This window comes from Pleurodeles waltl, chromosome 1_1 (assembly GCF_031143425.1).
Source record: "Pleurodeles waltl isolate 20211129_DDA chromosome 1_1, aPleWal1.hap1.20221129, whole genome shotgun sequence".
NCBI lineage: Eukaryota > Metazoa > Chordata > Amphibia > Caudata > Salamandridae > Pleurodeles > Pleurodeles waltl.
The window spans coordinates 132,054,257-132,073,282 of NC_090436.1; the positions used below are offsets into that span (position 1 = coordinate 132,054,257).

At 43.4% G+C, this 19,026-nt stretch overlaps 1 protein-coding gene across 1 annotated transcript in view; it reads right to left on the reverse strand.

Moving 5' to 3' along the window:
• LOXHD1 (lipoxygenase homology PLAT domains 1) overlaps nucleotides 1-19,026 on the reverse strand; it is a 929,469-nt gene that overhangs the window by 445,548 nt on the left and 464,895 nt on the right. The window contains exons 14-17 of the mRNA XM_069218871.1: nucleotides 6,797-7,047; nucleotides 5,826-5,961; nucleotides 2,038-2,198; nucleotides 256-342 (exon numbers count right to left, since the gene is read on the reverse strand). Of these exons, the coding sequence (XP_069074972.1) occupies nucleotides 256-342; nucleotides 2,038-2,198; nucleotides 5,826-5,961; nucleotides 6,797-7,047 (635 nt within the window). The remainder of the gene's footprint in view (nucleotides 1-255; nucleotides 343-2,037; nucleotides 2,199-5,825; nucleotides 5,962-6,796; nucleotides 7,048-19,026) is intronic.

A 19,026-nucleotide genomic window follows, 5' to 3' on the forward strand; every position in this document is an offset into this window, starting at 1 on the left:
CAGTAAAAAGCCTCATAAGAACATCTTTGAGAAGGTAGGTAGTAGCTAGAAGAAAATAAGTCACACCTCTTTTATACTCTCCATAAAACAAAGTTTGGAAGAATATCCAGGCACATAGGGTGTGGGTGTGGGTGTGGGTGTGGTACGTTAATAAGCACAGCATTTAAGATCAAGCAGTTAGAAATGTAGAGTAAATGGTGGTAATGTGTGATGATGTACAATTGTAAAGAATGTAGCAGATGGCTGCTTCCATACCTTGTTTAGATGCCAGCCTGCAAATGCGCTCCTCTTCTCATGCCATACCCTGAGCTTAAAGAGGGTGCCCAGGTCAGGAAGCTCAATCTAAAAACAAAAACAGGCAATTTGTTTTTTTCAGATATCTGATTTAGAATTCGAATAAAAATAAAAAAATCAGAGCTATACCTAGCCAAAATCTTTGAACATTTTATTAGTTATAAATTAAGTGCAACATATACTTTGCACACTTTTCACCCAAATTAAAGTATTTTCCTATAGACCTCAAAGTGGCCTGCCTATTTACATTCATACATCATTGAGATGGTATATTCTACACCCAGTTAGCGTACAATAAAACAGCTTGAAATATTACCAATGTTAATTCCTATATATTGAGGTGCAAGAACGAGACTAGTATGGACCAAGGCAACCTTCACCCTTAGAACACACCCTTGACCAAAAAAAACATCTGTAACATAACCCTCAATCAAACAACAGCTTTTTTGGGCCACAGACAGCAACCATGGGTGCTTAAAAAAACATATCCCAAATTCACTTATTACCACACAAAAAGCATGCGGTACGGAAGCAAAGACCTGATGGATCACATATGATCTTTTATAATTCTATAATGTAAACACTAGGTACTGGGAGCCTTAACACCATCAGCCAATGGTGGCTCCTTGAAGTCCCTCCCAGCAGGCTGGAAAAGCATGATTTGGTGAAAACCTGCTTTGGCTCCTTTCTATACAGCTTATCTAAGTTTATGCCAGCAGCAATTTTGGTCTCTTAGACACACCACCTTTTTACAATTGTTGAGCCTAGAAGGCAACCTCTCTGCTCCTATTCAGTCTATTAATAGAGGTTACACTAGTCCTTACGGCCAACACAACCTATGTCCCCTTTGGGTAGTCAGTGTCATGCTCCAAAATTGAAATACGTATAGCACTTTTGGATACTGGTGCCATGACGGATCACATCCCCCCAAAAAAATTCAAAATCAGGGAACACAGATGTAAGCATATTGTAAAACGAGCTCCTGCACCAATGGGATATCAATCCGGGGAGCGCCAACACAACATCACTGAATTTACCCTGACTATCCCCATCATCTGCCCTGCTTGAATCCACTAGATGATCAACTGAATATAGCACTGACGTTATAACATGCCCATCCATCAAACTATTCACAGATCATCACTAGACATGTTAAATAGTCTATTACAGATTACCACTACGCTGGTCGTTACACAACTATACACATATTAATGTTGACACATCAATAGCTCCTTCTGAACCCAATAATCTTTTTTTTAAATTTAATTTTATCACCCTCAAAGCCCAGTACCAAAGTCACCCAACTAACTACATTGTAAAGTCAATGATTGAGTGCATGAAATGCGGCAAAAATCCTTTATTGCTTCTGGGCCTTCATTTCCTGCAAAAAAAGATCAAATGACCACCATTCAGCAACAAGGCAAGGCCACAACTAGGATGCCTGCTCTGCAGTCCATTGCCTGTCACCAGAACTTAAAACATACTGAAACAAATCATTCTGGGAGTTCTGTTTCTGGTAGACCTCAATTAGACTGAAGTTCTAGATTTCAACACTGCACCTCCGTGAGACGGAAGTTCTAGTTTGAAACGCTAGATCTCTTAGTGCAAGTCATCTGGTGACTCGACTTTGCCAAGTAGCTATTTATCTCATAAATCATCCATGATTTCAGATCATTCCATACTTTAATTAGACTTTAAGCAGCCCTCCCCTTTCAGTGCATTGAACACAAGTTGGGAACATACCATAAATTTGTCAGTTTGTCCGGTTTCGAAGTTGTCAGAGTTGTTGTCCAGTTTCATCTCGTCTGATTTGCCTTTGTCCCCATAAATCTGGAGAAGGATATTGGCATCGGTCCCCGCGTTCTTAACGTCACTAGTCCAGATCCAAAGGGACCAAGGGCTTTCTACAAAGTAGAGTAGAATCAAAGATATATTAATAACACCAAAAAAGAGGTCTAAACTTTCTTCAAGGTATAACTTCATGGTTTTTTTATTTGAGTTACCATAAAACAGTTATGTCGTCTGAAAACACCAAGTCCTAGTTAAATACCTATAAATGTGTTCTATGTATAAATGTGTCAGGGAAACATGACAGTACCATCATTGCAATTACTTGCTCTCTCTCCAAAAAACAGTCGCAGATTTAGCAAAGCACTTAAGGCTTTTACAACTTTATTTAGATTGTTCGAGGGTATATGTCATTGTACGATTGCATCACACGTGGAAATAAATAGGAGAAAACAGAGGTCCTCAGTGCAAAGCAGGACAAACAGAAAGCTATCATTGCTGTAAGCAATTTTAGCCAGATGTAAACAAGGCACTTGTTTAGGACTCCAGGCGATAGGGTGGGGCTGTGGTTTTAAGAAAACATGTGAACTCCATCCTAAGGGGTAATCTCCCGAAACAAGAGGGATCTGCTGCAGAATAACTCTCAGTAAGTTACAATGAATGAGTACATCTGTTAAAGTGAAGAGCAGGTTCTTAGAAAGAGAAGGTAAAGCATGCAGTGACTACACTACATTTTATGGCAGTAGAAACTCTGAAGAAATTAGGAACAGGGTAGTTATACCTCTAGTTGGCCAAACATTGTGAGACTGTCATTCAGAAAAAGTCTCAGATGATAGGAGAATATTAATTCAGACTACATTGAATGAGTACATTCAGGTCTTTGGAACCATTTAGCATCTAGCGTATCCAAACAATTTTGTTCATACCCATCTAAAATCACAGAATAAGTTAACTGCTCCGAGAAACACAATATATAATATATAGATGTAATATGTTCCCAACAGTGCTTAGTGATGCACCACTGCCTTAGAAAACCTTCTGCAAGGTGCACATATAGTAAACACCTGTTGCCAATGTTCCCAAATTCAGACATAATGAATATTTCTCTTTCTGATAGATAATCATGGCCTTTTCATAGGACATTCTTGAGGTCCTGGCGGCTCACTTGACTACTGAACTCTCCGCTGCAGGGATCTGTGATTGACCCCATGGTAATAGGTTTGAATTCGGGTAGGTCTATTCATTTTCATGATCTCAACACCAAGGAGGTCTGTGATCGAAAATAGAGAGAAACTATGTCAAAGGCAGTGTTTATTTACAAGTTGGAGAATTTCAAAGGGGAAATGCCCTGAATCACGACTCCGTAACAACGAAGTCGTGGACAACGAAAGTGGAACAACGGTTTCGTTAACCACAACTTCGTTGTTTTGTGCCTTACCCACGCATGTGCTGAACCACGCACATGTGTGGTTAAGGCACAGAACAAGGGAGTCGGCTGAGGAGGGCGACGCGATGAGTCAGGTAAGAGGGGCTGTTTTAGGGGCTGGGGGTCGGGGTATTTTTAGTTTTAGGGGCGGGGTTGGGGTTTTAGGGGCGGGGGTGGGGGGCTGGGGTATTTTTAGTTTTAGGGGCGGGGTGGGGGGTTGGGGTTTTAGTTGTAGGGGAGGGGCTTTGGGCGGTTTAGGGGCGGGGGAGGGAGGGAAGGGGTATTTTTAGTTTTTGGGGAGGGGGTTGGGGTATTAGTTTTAGGGGTGGGGGTGGGGGAGTCGGGGTATTTTTAGTTTTAGGGGCGGGGGTTAGGGGTATTTTTAGTTTTAGGGGTGGGGGAGGGGGGTTGAGGTTTTAGTTTTACCGGAGGGGGCGTCGGGCGGTTTAGGGGTGGGGGATGGGGGGGATGGGTGTTTTTAGTTTTAGGGGTGAGGGTGGGGGGTCGGGCAAATTTAGTTTTAGGGGTGGGTGGTCGGGCGGTTTAGGTTTGGGGGGGTATTTTAAGTTTTAGGGGCGGGGTGGGGGGGTCGGCTATTTTTAGTATTTGGGGGTGGAGGGTCGGGGTGGTTTAGGTTTTTAGGGGTGGGGTGGGGGATTGGGGTGGTTTAGGTTTTAGGGGTGGGGGTTGGGGTGGTTTTAGGGGCGGGGTGAGGGGTGCGGTAATTTTAGGGGTGGGGTTGGGGTGGTTTTAGGGGTGGGTTGGAGGGTGGGGTAATTTTAGGGGTGGGGTGAGGGGGTTGGGGGGTTTTAGGGGCAGGATGGGCTCGGGGTAGTTTTAGGGGCGCGGGTGTTGGGGTGGTTTTAGGTTTTAGGGGTGGGGGATGGGATAGTTTAGGTTTTAGGGATGCGGTGGAGGTTGGGGTTGTTTTAGGGGTGGGGGTTGGGGTGGTGTAATGTTTTAGGGGTGGGTTGGGGGGTCGGGTAATTTTAGGGGCCGGGTGGAGGGGTTGGGGGTGTTTAGGTTTTAGGGGCGGGGTGGGGGGCTCGGGGTAGTTTTAGGGGCGGGTGGTTTTAGGTTGTAGGGGTGGGGGTAGGGGTACTTTAGGTTTCAGGGATGGCGTTGGGGTTGTTTTAGGGGCAGGGTGGGAGTCGCGGTAATTTTAGAGACGAGGTGGGGGTTGGGGTAGTTTTAGGGGCAAGGGTGGGGGGGTTGGTGGGGTTTTAGGGGAGGGGGTGAGGGGTCGCAGTAATTTTTAGGGGTGGGGAGCCAGGGGGGACGCATGCTGGAACCATGCATGCCTATCACTAATGCCTTTACCAGGAATGCCTTTACAACGAAAAATCGTTGTTAAGGCATTCGTGGTAAAGGCATTAGTGGTAGCAACGCAGTCGTTGTTCCGACCTCGTTGTTCAGGCATGCGTTGTACCGACATACATTCATTTCAAAGTGCCTTTTTAACTAAGGCAGAGGGTCCCTTATTTAGTAGAACAGTGCCCTTCTTTCTGTGTTTGGTCTCTTACTCCCACAGATGGAAGAGATATCCTAGGTGGCGATAATAAATATTGTGCCATAGGCATGAACACACCAATATTCAGCTTGTGTGCAGTAGATTGTAACAAACAACATGGTTATGGATGGAATAGTTGACTTGATCTCAGGCACTGGTAACCGCTTGTGGGTGTATTCCAGTTCATTGTTTGCGATTATTCTGCACTCTAGAGAGAGATCAAACATAAGCAAATCAGTCTTGGTCCTCCTATAATAGAAATAGTTAATCTAAAACATGTAAGTAAAGGTAGGATCCAAGCCAACCAATCAAAAGAGTGGTAAGTAAGCTGAGTTTTGCAAAGAGAAAGAGGTGGGCATGTAGCACACAAGTACTGGACGGACAAGGGGTAACTAGGATTTATTGGGGATATATATATATATATATATATATATATACACAAAGAATAGCCCCACCGGAAGCTGGATAGCTCCTCTGCTCAACCGCCATCGGCTTCCTATGGACTCCTTTTACACAAGCTTACACTATCTACATTCCACTATGACATACGTAGCATTTTCGACAGTTAGACAGTAAAGGGACGCAAATAAGATAGGAAGTATACGCAAGTCGTAACACAATGCTTCAGGGGAACGAGAAGCACACAAGGAGGAAGACAATCCATTGAATAAGAAGCAAGCAAATTAAACTGACAAGAAAGTTGTCCAATGATGAGCTGTGTACACAATAGGTCTTTCCACTCTGTGAGCAGGACCAAAAAGTGTAACCACCTTCATATTAACTCTTTACAGAATTAAGTCCACTTACTTTTCTGCCTTTTCTGTCGTAGTGAGACCATCTCATAAAGTTCCCGCTCTATCAGTCCATCCCCTTCATCTTCATCAAGCCATTTTCCACAAGGGAAGGTTTGTTCAACGCCGGTAAATGGACAGTAAACAACCACCTGTAGAAAGAATAGGTGATGAAAGCCTCTGCCGTCTAAAAAACAACGTGAGGAATATTGTTGTGTAATAAATCAATTTAACAAACACTTAGGATATGTACTAGTATAAATTCTGATTCCCAATTCATAGCTTCAGAAGTGTTTATTTGATTTTGATGCTAATGAAGCTTATTTGATACCTAAAATGGCCTCCGGGCACATGGCATTTCACTGTTGAGCAGCAATCAAAGAGAGGCACTGCTCATATCTCCAAAATGAATTCATGAATACATAAAAAATAAATGGTTTCTAGCACATACTGGTTGCCTTTCTGTCACTAAAAGTAGCTACCACCTATTCCGAAATTAGGGCCTAAATATTATTTTGCGATCAAATCGTACAGTGTTACTACTTGATTTAGAGTTTGGGGGACACGGTTGCTCTATCACCAACGTGACGGATATCCCATTCGACGTATTACAATCTCATTATATCCTCTGGGAATCGTAATACGGTGGGCGGGATATCTGTCATGTTTGTGAGGGAGTAACCCACCCACCAAGCTCTAAATTAGGCTCTTAGTATTTATTTCCACAGTAATCTATGGCATGGGTGCACTCAGTGGTGTTTACGTAGACGGCTACTGTCAGGTAAAGAGTGCCTGCACTTCTTTTATTTTAAAGGGAGAGTACCGGCACTTCTCAGCAGATGACAATTAATTTTTTATGGAAGCGTACCAGCGCTTTTCTGTAGCAAACAGGTACTCCAGAATAGTGAGTCCCTGCATTCCTAGACTTTCATTGCAGGCACTCTGGCCTCTCCTGTACAAGCTATGGAAGATCTCTCACATGCTCACCTTTTCACAGTACCAGCCAGAACTGACCCCACCGTTGTCATGCCCAATGGTCACGCGGCTCAAAGGGCTGAGGAGTGCGGCGATCTCAATGTTGAACAGGTCTGTCCTTCCGCGTTCAAAATCGCCACCCTCCAGGAATATTTTGCCACTGTTCTTCAAACCTTTGGACCCATGAAGGATGATGTGTATCTTGGAGTTGGTACCTGCCCCTCTGATATCCCCGGTTACGATGGAGACATTATACACAATACCTGAAACATTGATACACAAATGTAGCTTTATAATATATTCTAGTAAAGTCTACAGATAGTTGGGGCATAAACATTTTTACCAGTTCTTCAAACGGAAAGCTGGACTGTGTACAATGATTTATATTTAATACATTTTTTTGGTGTAATTGTGCTGAAGCATATTAGTTCTCAGAGGTCTCCAACCTTTTCTATAATGAATGCTACATCCGTTGATGAAAATAGTCCTGAGCTACTAATGAATTTGACAACTGTTATAGTAGTGAGCACATTAGAGACTATCACAACTTTGGCCACAGCTTGCAGAATTACTAGCAGTGGTCATCCAGATGTATGTCACAAATTGGAGTGATAGCAAAAAAAAACAAGGTGATGGATGGAATGCTTGAATCTTAGCCACTGGCGATCGCTTGGGCCGCATCCCAATCAATCTTTTTTTGCCCACCATGCCACCTCAGTTTGGACCCAGCCTTATGCAAATCAGTCCTGACCCTACTCCTCATGGGATCAGTCCAGCCCAGACTGCCAAGTCAGGTCCTCCCTGAACCGAAACACAAGCAACCTAGGACAGGTCTTGCCCTTGTTGGAGGTCTTCGGCCAGGTATAGCTTGGTTCCAGTGGCACAGTGAGTCTGGGACCCACACTGGGCATACCCAGTGCACTTAGAGTGAGTGATGCCAAAATATTGTATTCAGAATATTGGCTTATACAATGTTAAGAATGTACATATATAGGTAAGTATAGATGTACAATTCTAAATTCCACATATATATACCTAGAACCTATACATCTTCAACGCAAATAGATGTGGTGTTAAGAACTGCAAAAAAACTATACCTACCTTTACATTCTTTCCTTCATGATATTGTAGTCTATGTGCTGTAATCAATATTTTGCCTGGACGATATTTAGTATTTGGTATTTCAATTGGGCACCAATCATCCTGATGCATAAGACAGGGATACTAACAGCTATGTCAGGAAAAGCTTTACTATAATAAAAATGCATGACTTATGACATAACAGTCACATCAGTAAGTGTCCACTGGAACAAAGGAAATATTAAAAGCTATGTATCTCTACAACTCTATATGAACTATCATGAAAAGGGCAGTTCAAATGTGTTTTGAATTTTCAATCTTTTAATTTACAAACCTTAGAATATCAGTTTCTACATGGGGTTCTATTAAATATGCACTTCCCATTTTGGTTTAACACACTGAAAGAAAACCTTGTCTTTTTCAAGCAAAAAAACCATCCTTAATATGATTAGAGTAGGCCTTCTGAATTGCGTACGGTCATGGGCTACACTTCAGGGAGCTACTTTCAGGATACCAGCAAGCTACCAGTAGCTCCCGAGCTACCCATTGGTGACCCCTGAGTTATCCCAAAATGAGTCCCTTCTATTGACCCACATTTGTTCCGAACAAGGTATATCAACCACACTTCACATCAGATGTAGCATTTCACATCCTTCCTGCCTACTATGTGACTCTCAATTCCTGTATTCCCAGGCAGGTCTTACAATAAGGGCATGGCTCTTATTAGTGCAGCAGGTGCAGAGGCACCAGAGGTCGCGCATCCCACTGCACCCCAATTATTGCTAGCTTTTTACTACCCGACCCTGTATCAGGGTGTCATTTTGGTTGCCTGCCTTAGAGCTCATGACATCCTTGATAAAACAACTGTGGAAATGTGTCTTTCTCATCCATGTTAAAGAAGTCAAAGTTTGCCCATCACACGAGGCCGATGTTAAATAGTTCTCTTAGTACACTTTGTGGAAAACTGATCACCTGAATGCATCTAACCACATACTATGGCTTCCACCCACGATTAATGTGCAACCACTCAGGGGTGACAATAGTGTTAGTTACAAAGAGATCAGATAGCTTTTATACCCCGACTTCATCCTGGACAAGGGACACAGGTGTTGATGCAAAAAGTACTTTTCAATGGTTCTAGTTTTTGGAGCGCATACCTTCATGGCCTTTTACTTTTACTTACTACTGCGTCATGGGCTCTTTAAAGATGATCTTCATTCTATGGCTATTTTTTGCACTGCATAAAGTACCATGCTGTATCTATTAGGACACTCTTCATTTTACTTCCACTGCAAGGCCGATAAGGATTTTTTTTCCTGAGTCGTATAAGGTAGTAGTAGGCAGGTGGCTGCCATTTGGGAAGTGCATCGTCCTCTATGTTTTGTCTCCATTGCAGTCTAGTTTTCATGACAAACATCAGGATCATAAGCCTGGATGCAGCACGCCTTCACAGCAGGGGTGCCGATGGCACACCAAAGGTGCTTCAACGGCAAGTCCGTCTGTGCCCGCCTGTTCCTGGACCAGGCCCAGGGCTGTAGGTTCTGCCAGTCCTCAGTCAGAGGTAAGCTTAGATTATATATGATTACTCTGCTTTTCTTCCCCTTGCTGTGTACCTCACCCTGACTTAATTAACATTTTTAACCACAATCCATTTTTACATTTGAACCAGGCTTCCACAGCAGTTTCTGCAAAAGTGGTTATCAGCACTAGTCCCAGTAAGACTATTAGGGGGTCAGCTGACAAGTTGCCAACCCTTAATTGTGCTCTTCTAAATGTTTTAGTTGCTCACTAAACATTGTGTCGAAATAAATGAATTGATCAGGGAACATAAATTATATTGTATATTTATCACAGAAAGATGGGTTAGGAGTGACTCCACTCTAAGATTCCATTAGCGATTCCCTCTTGCTACGTTATAAAACATCTTGTTGTATCACACAAACGAGACGGGCGTCACTTGTATTTTTAAAGAAATTCCTCAGGTATATGAACACTACATTCCCCTATTTCTGGGGCGGAATATTTAGCCTTTACTGTTAAAGTATTATCATGCTTTTCCTTCAAGTGAGTTTTAATATACAGACCCCCAGGACCATCATCATACTTTATTTCTTCTTTTTTTTTTGAAGCAGCAGCACAGTGTCTCCTAAACATAAATAAGCTGTTCCTTCTGGTTAACCTTAATATTCACTTGGAAAATAAGAAGCTCAACATTTTCAAAACTTTACAGAAGTGTTAAACTTGGAGAGTCTCCCCACATCCAGCTTTCTCATGAAATTGGTCGGACTTAATCCAAATCTACCCTCTTGGTAAGATCTTGGAATAACCTAAACCTAGATGTGTGGAAGGACACACTAAACTCTATCTGCCCTAACCTCATGGAGGATGATCCATTCCTTAATTCTATTTTAGTTGATACTTGACTTCTATCCTCTCTTGATGATAAAATTATCCTTTTAAGAATACATTTAAGATACCTTAAATTCAAAAGAACCGAGCCCACAGTGCCTTAGTTTAACGAATAGTTGAGAACAATGAAAAAGGGCTGCAAAAATATCAGAAAGGAGCTAGAGACACAACTGTAGCTAAGCAGTCAAACTGATACCCAGAGCGAAACGGAAGAGTTACTATAAATGCATCAAATGTACGAAAGCTGAGTATGCTCAGACACTGATACTTGGCTCAAAAAGCCCTACAAGGGAGGTATTCATTTTATATAGAAGTTTGGCTTTTGCCTCGGTTGAAGCCATTCAAATTAATTTATCCCAGGATTATATGAAAGGTTGTCTAAGATTTTCCACAACAAGATTGCCAACTTGATTAACAAACTTTCCTGGTCATCTTACAACTCCTCTCCCTTTCATACTATACCTGTGGATCATATCTGGTCCTCCTTTACACCACTCACGGAAGCTCAGGTTCTTAATGTATTTACCACTACAACCTCCTCCTCCCCTCTGGATATTTACCCTGTGCATCGACTGAAGAAGATTGGCTTGACTATGCTACCCTAACTACCGTGTGTACTGCATCTCTTACGTTGGGAGCCGTACCTAGAAATTGGAAGGTTGCTATAGTCTCACCCCTTACTAAAGAAACCTGCACTCCACCCTAATATCATGGCTAACTTCCACCCCATTTTGCTCCTTACCTTGTTTGCCAAGCTGACCGAAACTATGGTTAATAAACAGCTGACCAACCATTTAGAGTCCAATCAGCTTCTTCACAAGGCAAAATCAGGCTTTCGAAAATGCCTCTGTCTCCACTGAGAGAGTCTTGGCCAAAGATACGAAGGATATCTGGGGTGTCATGGACATAGGTGGAGTAGCAGCACTGATTTTGTTAGATCTGTCAGTGGCCTTTGACACTATCTCCCAATCCCTCCTACTAAAATGGCTTGCAATGTCTGGGTTATCAGGCAAAGTCCACTTGTGTTTTTTTCCATCCTTCATGATCAGACTCAAACAAGTGTCTTGACCATCTACAGATCTTCCCCTAATTCTAGTAACACCGAAGTCCCTCAGGGCTCTGTACTGTGTATTGAGTTCTACACTTTTCAATCATTACATGGCAATTTTGGCCCACCTAATTGAGTCGTTCTGCATTTTGTTACATACCTATGCTGATGACACAGCTGATTGCAAGACTGGATGAAAACCCATCTGCAGGGCTTAAAATCTCAGGAATTGCCTTCACGACTTGTGGGCCTGGATGAATACAAATTTGCTACCTTTTACAAAGATTACTGCTGCTTCAAAATTCTGCAGCAGGTGGATACTGGGGCTAAGGAGTGCCTTCTCCATCTCCAATGAGTTAGTTAAAGTCCATTGGGTTCCGGTCAACAAAAGGTGCTACTTTAAAGTACTATGGGGGTCATTCTGACCCTGGCGGTAAATACCGCCAGGGCCGGGGTCGGCGGTAGCACCGCCAACAGGCTGGCGGTGCACCGCCGGGCATTCTGACTGCGGCGGTACAGCCGCGGCCAGAAGCGGAAAGCCGGCGGTGTACCGCCGACTTTCCGCTGCCCATGGGAATCCGCCATGGGGATTCTGGCACCCATACCGCCATCCAGATCCTAGCGGTTCACCCGCCAGGAACAGGATGGCGGTATGGGGTGTCGTGGGGCACTGCAGGGCCCCCGTAAGAGGGCCCCACAGAGGATTTCAGTGTCTGCTTTGCAGACACTGAAATTTGCGACGGGTGCAACTGCACCCGTCGCACCTTCCCACTCCGCCGGCTCCATTCTGAGCCGGCTTCCTCGTGGGAAGGGTGTTTCCCGCTGGGCTGGCGGGCGGCCTTTTGGCGGTCGCCCGCCAGCCCAGTGGGAAACCCAGAATGACCGCCGCGGTCTTTTGACCGCGGTACGGTCTTCTGGCGGTTCCCGCTTGGCGGGTGGCTCCCGCCGCCCGCCAAGCTTAGAATCAGGGCCTATATCTGTGTCACAAAACAATCTACACTTCTGATCTGGAAACCAACATGTCTTCTTTGTTCATCTGGTGTCAGCCTTCACCGTCTTTAAGACTAAAGCATGCCTTTCCAGAAAAAACTCCCAAATTTAGAAGAACAAGGATAGGATGCCGCTCTTTGGCTGCAGTTATAGACAAATCTTGGAATTCTCTATTTCACAGGGGCATTGCTTGGTCAGTAAGAGAAGGGGGGAGAGGAGGGGTTAGTGTCAAACTTTCTAACTATCATGCTGGCATATAATGCCAAAATACATTACAAGACAAGCAGGGCACATGAGAGGGGCTAAAGGAGCAGTGGAAAGGGGGACAAATGCGAATTGGTAGGGGTACTAAGTGAGTGTAAACACAATATTTTGTAAAATAACCAACATTTTTTAAGACTTTCAAAGAAGAGATGGAGAGAGTGTGTGTGTGTGTTTTTGTCTCTGTGTATGTAAACATTCCTTGTGAAATCCGAAAGACACCACAACATACCCGACTGAATGCACCGGTACCCAACTATTTCCCAGAAAAGACATTTATTAGGGGGCTGTAACATTCCAAACACCCCCCTGAAGATTAGCCCCTGTTTTTCCGTTTTCCCTTTGTGTCCAATCCAGCTTGAGTCTCTTCAGGAAATAGCTTAAAACTTTTTTGTTTTTGAATGACTTCTAGTTTTCTGAGTTATTATTTGATCAATGTTTCTTTCTCCTCTTCCTAACACAAAACTGTACCCTGTTAATACTGTGTTTACTGTACAGCACTCTCATACTCCCGATACACGTATGTGCTTTATAAACTCTCAATAAATAAATAAATTTCTAGTGTTGGACACTTCTTTCCTGAAGTAGCTGTTGTGTTTTATCAATACTTTCAACCGATCAATCATGAATGCACTGACCCACTAAGCTGTTTTAAAAGGATACCAACTTGTGACTTTCAGGTTATACGCAGTAGTGTTCAGCAGGCACATTAACCCTTTAAGTTATTTTATGACAACTGAAATGCGTGACCTGAGATTATACAAAGAATAATACCCAATTTAGATACATTACCCATATTACATCCCAGAACTTGCTGAATACACAAGCGGGTACCTAAACCCCATAAAATAGTTTAAAATGCGAACTCCAATTTGTGTGTTACCAGAGGCAATTTCTTCCCATTTTTCACATTTACAGCAATAGATCTATGTACATCCTTGTGCTGATGAGTCCCTGGAATCCTTCATGGTTGCTCACACCACCTGAATGGCGATTTTCTCTACTCTCCTCCATTATTTCTGTTAACTTTGCCATGGAGTACTGTACAGTGCCTCAAATCACGGCAGACCAGTCGGACAGCACAATTGGAACCTCTAGCTCAGGTGACTCCAAGAAGTCGATCATGAGCTACCAGTAGCTCCCAAACACCTTCTGAATAGCTCCCAGCCTAAAGTCTTTTTTTAATCTACGCATAGGGTCACATTTTCCTTTTGAAGTTAAGGGAAGGCTGTGCTCATTTTAGATCATTAGCTTCAGGTTACAGACAGCAGGGTTTGATAATAAGCACTGCTCAGTCAGATTTATGACCCACGCTCGGGTACAGATGTGTAGAAATTATACACAGAGGTATCTAACTGTTAAATAAAAATAAAAGCCCTTGCCAACTCACTTTTGGAGAGCAGGAACAAAATTATGTTTCTGAATGCTGTACCTTAATGATTAAGTTAAATCTTCATTTTAATTGTATCCCATTTTAAAGTGTCACATTTACACATAGCAGGTCTCTTGCTCCCAGGGGCTGGTAGACCCTGTTCCATTTGTATAACTGAAAAATATGGTCATTTCTGTAAATGGGAGAAATTTTAAGTGCAGAAAAAAGTTTCATATTTAGAACATTTTTGCAGAACATGTTTCTGCATTTTAAATGTCTCCTATTTAAATAAAAAGTTGTATTTTTGAGTTATACATATAATGGTGCCATATATGGTTAAAGGTTTGTCCTGTGCCATAAGTACATCCAGCACAGGCTCTCAACCCCCCATATATCCCATTCATAAGCACACATGTTCATACATCCCCAAAGACCCTGCTCTCACTGACTCACATGGCAGCCCTGTCACAATGCACCTAGTCAATGAAGCTGGGAGTGGGGGCGTCTGGTAACAATGCACAAGTTGTTTAGCCTACAATAGCTCCAAATGATTTTCACCGATCTGAAGTAGCTCTCACTACAGAAAAGGTTGGAGACCTCTGCTCTAGCTCCTCTTGCACATCTGGTTAATACATTACCTGTGATGTCAGTATTAGGTCCTCTATGTCCAAACAGAGAGAGAAGGAACCTAGAGTTACTCAGGCATATTCATCAGACCAAAATAATTAAAAAGACAAAGCACAGGACGGATATAGTTTGTATCTTGTAATGTTTTTGCTACAACTAAGTGTGTCAATCAACAAAATAAGTGATCATAATGCAGACAACGCAGTGCTTCCATGGTGATTATATATACAACCAACATAGATAAAAGACACCTTACAGTTCTCAATAGTTGTATGCATTGACTGCTAAACTTCATAACAGGGTTTACATGTGCCAGTGTGGAATCCCTTGAGATTGAGTTACATGTAACTGCCAAGATGGGGGGTTCGTTGACGTTTCAACCCCATGTGACTGGTAGGGTCTCTTCAGGATGTAGTCATGGGACATTAGCCATATTAATACATACCTAGCCTGGCTCAAGTGGGCAGATAGTGATGTCCTTTTTATGTAAACACATACAGAGAGAAGCATTTTGCCCATTTCACAGGTTACTGTGTTGCTAACAGTGGCGGATGGTGATTTCTGAACGAGCTGAGCCTTATTACTTTCTCAAAATTCCAGCAAGCGAGCCCAACTTCTTGTAGGAGGGCTGAGAAAATTTTGAAAAAGAATGGGGTCTGTTAGTGCATTTTAATGCTGTCACATAGACGTGCTAAAAGCCATAGCCTCTGAAAGTGCCCTCATTAAATATTCCTATATTTCCATCACGTCATGTGCCATGGAAGCCTGAGGATCCCCAGAGCTGGATCCATTCTTCAAAATGTGCCGTATGTAAAGAAATACAATCAGCATGGAAAAGGCCAGAATGTCACCATGGAGTCTCCCAGTGGCGGCTGGCAATCTTTGACATTGGTGCAATACCAGCCAGTGAGCCCATTTTCTTCCAGAAAGGTTCAAGAGAAAGAAGGGTGTGATCTTGTATGGCAGACTCAGGAGCATGCCACTCACACACACACACCCTCACCTACATTCATTTGCTCATTCTCACTCACACTCATTCATTCTCACTCACACGCCTTTACTCTAACTCCTTCACACTGCCTTCCACTTATTCGCAGTTGCTCACAGTCACTCATACTCCCACTCACTCTCACAATCTCACTTTCTGATTCTCACTCATATTACCACTGCTCTGTGTGCTCAGCAGAGAGGTACGTACAACGCCATACACAACGCAGAACCAGCCTACCTGAACCACCGTGTCTCCTTCTACACCCCTGTCAGATCCCTCCGCTCTGCCCAGATGGCCCTGGCTACCATCCCTCGCATCCGCAAAACCACCGCCGGAGGACGATCCTTCTCCTACATTGCAGCAAAGAGCTGGAACAACCTCCCCCTGCACCCCAGACAAAGCCCGTCGCTCACCAACTTCAGGAAGAACCTCAAGGAGTGGCTCTTTGGATGAGGCGCCTCGCCTTCCCCCCCCCTCCCAGCGCCTTGAGACCCTCACAGGTGAGTAGTCGTGCTTTACAAAAACTGACTGATTTAGGTAAATGATTGGATGAACACAATATCTATTAGTTGCAGCTCGCGACAACCAGGAGGGGTGGGGCAGCACATGGGGTGGTGCAGGGGAAATAAATAACAATTACATTAAAAAAATGTTTTAAACACTTTCCTCCTCTGCCCATCCAGGTTGGCTGGGCTGGGGAGAGCCTACTGCGCATGTTTGTTTGGCCGGCCCGAGATGGCTGGCCAAACACACATGCGATCTGAGGGGAGTGATCTGTGCACTCAAGTGCTCGTCATGCCTAATGCTTCGCCCCTTTTCAAGAAAACGATAACAAACACAGTTTATTATAATTGTCTTGAAAAGGTTTTGCAGCTGTTGCTGCTGGCGGGGGTGGGAGCGACGCTCCTCCGCCCTAATGGAGGAGCTGACCCTGTTGTCTATACATTTTAATGATTCAGTGACAAGAACTGTGAGAAGAGCGTGATGTATAATTAACGGGATGAAAAAGCATAAAAGGGCTTATCCTGGCATAGTTAAGAATGTTCTGGAGCAGGACAGACTGAGGACTGAGGTAGACTGGCTGCAGGAAGCAATGAAGGGCACTGGAGCCCGACTTAAGCCTCTGATGGTGGGCGAGCCACATGCATCCTTCTGCTGCAGAACCTGTTCTCCGATGCAGTGCTCAGTTCTCAGCCCTAGTCCTGCCCTCTCTGCAGGTATTTCCGTAAAAGAGGCACAACATTAGAAAGGGGATAATAAAAGCAGGTTTAAACCAGTGCTTGATTTGAGCTGGTGGTTTCCGGTGCGAGGCACCGGCACTTATTTTTGAGGGCCAACACTTATTTTTCTGCATCAGGCATTTACTGAGAGCAAAAGACACATATGGGAAAGACAGAGGAAGATTCAAACGAAACGGCGTCAAAAAGGGGGAAAGGAGAAAGCTGCAAGAGTGAGCGGAAGGGGCAGGGAGTGACTGTAAATGGATTAAAGGGGCCCGAGGTAGCTTCAGGATTATGCTGCCTCAGTATTCTGTGCTCGAACACTTAATTGCAGCAGCCACGTGTTTCAGTGGAGAGCTTTGGGCACCAGCACATTTTTATTTACAAATTAAGCACTGCTTTAAACAGGTACACTGTGCATGAGAAAGCTAAAGCATGCACAGTGAATCTGTTTACTACATGCGGCCGGCAACATCTCAAAGTCAGACCTCATGCTGACAACTGATCATAATGTAATAGACTGTCCCGCCCCCTGCATAGGCAGCCTCCAGAAGCAGTTGGAGATTGATAGGTAGGTAGCCCTGGGCAGTAAAAGGCTGAAAGCTAAAGCACCCAGGGCTACATTAAAAAGTGACGCTTGCTGTGCGCCATGTAGGGGTGTGGTAAGGAGGCCTTTAAGAATGGCAGGCCTGCGTTGAATCAAGGTAAGCCCTAGCTTAGCCAACAAAGTTGCAATTGATGGCACATGTGCCAGTCAAACGGTACCTGGCTGCCTGACCCTCGCTCAAGCAAGGGTCCGAAAGTAACAGCCAGCCAGGCTTCACCAATTTTCGAATTACTATTATAACACTATAGTACTAATTAGAAAATGAGTATGCTTATAATGCAGGAAAATGGGTGGGTGGAGTCACTAAACTCCTAGTAACCACCCGCCCCTGGTTTCTCCCATATCGCATGAGTGTCTCCAGTGTCTAGAACTACTTCCCGTAGGACATGGCCTGGATTTTGTCAAGGGTGCCCTCTCTATGCAATGAATTCCCCCTTGCTGGTAAAAATTTTTGACTGGTTGCCACACATATACACGGTGTGTTTTATATGTCAAAAATTAACACTATTATGCCAGTGTCCGCTTTTTGTCCTAGCTGACCTCTCGTGATGAGTGGCTTCCACCATTTGTCAAGAATTACCCCCAGTATGCCAGGATTTTGTTATTTGTGCTTGCCCCGCGTGCCATGGCTGATTTACCTAAAGCCAAGAATTACTTCCAATATACCAGTATTTTACCATGGTCAAAAGACTGATACTAAAGGCTGAGAGAAACTGACGCCGAGCTGCTGCCGTATTAAGAGAAAAAAAGTCAACTTTGAAGAGATGAGGCGAGGAGGAGTGTTGTTGGAGAAGATTGTTACCATTATAGAAATGATTCAATGTGGAAAAGGATTAACTGACAGGCTTTTCTTTTAATCTTTTGTTTCTTGAAGTGATAGGTGTGAGATTTATGCTCTTTTTCTTTTTCCAATCACGAGCACTTGATCTTTTTGCACTTTTTACTGTCCTTCTTCTTTTCCGGTAGTTTGATAGGGGATTTATTTAGAATTTTTATATGAGTATGGAATATATTTTTGTATATAAAATAAAGGATGTTTTTCAAATTAGTATGGATCTATGCTGCATGTAAACTAGACGAGATGGATATGTTGTTGTTCCCCGAGGGGGCAATATAGTTCTGTAACTTTACTTCTATGGTAAGCATGCTACTTAAAAGCTAGTTTTACCCCTTCTCTCTTGACCTGACAGTCTGATACCTCCTTTTATCAACCACCTTTGTCACAACTTCTTTTCTGTTAAAGACTTTCACTGCAGCGCTGCGGAACGCATTACTCAACTAGTCCAGGCCAGTTTATGGCTCCATTTATTGGTTCAAAATAAGAATACTGCCCTCTTTAAAAGCACTGTTTATTGGACTCAAAAGTGGTTGTGATTACTAAATACCTCCCCACAGGGTTCTACACTTAAGTCTTTATTACGAGTCAGGGGAAGTGGAATTACCTTCGGGAATTCTGCTCTACCTGATTCCAATTGGGTCGTTTTTTCCACGCATAATTTTTCGGCCGGCTGTAGGAGAACGAGATCCAATTTTACAGGGAGGTAATTCTGAACCGCAAAATTGCATGAGCCCTTCCTTGTTTTTTTTTTTTTTTACTGAGGAAAGCGGATAATACAACTATTCCATTGTTAGAAATG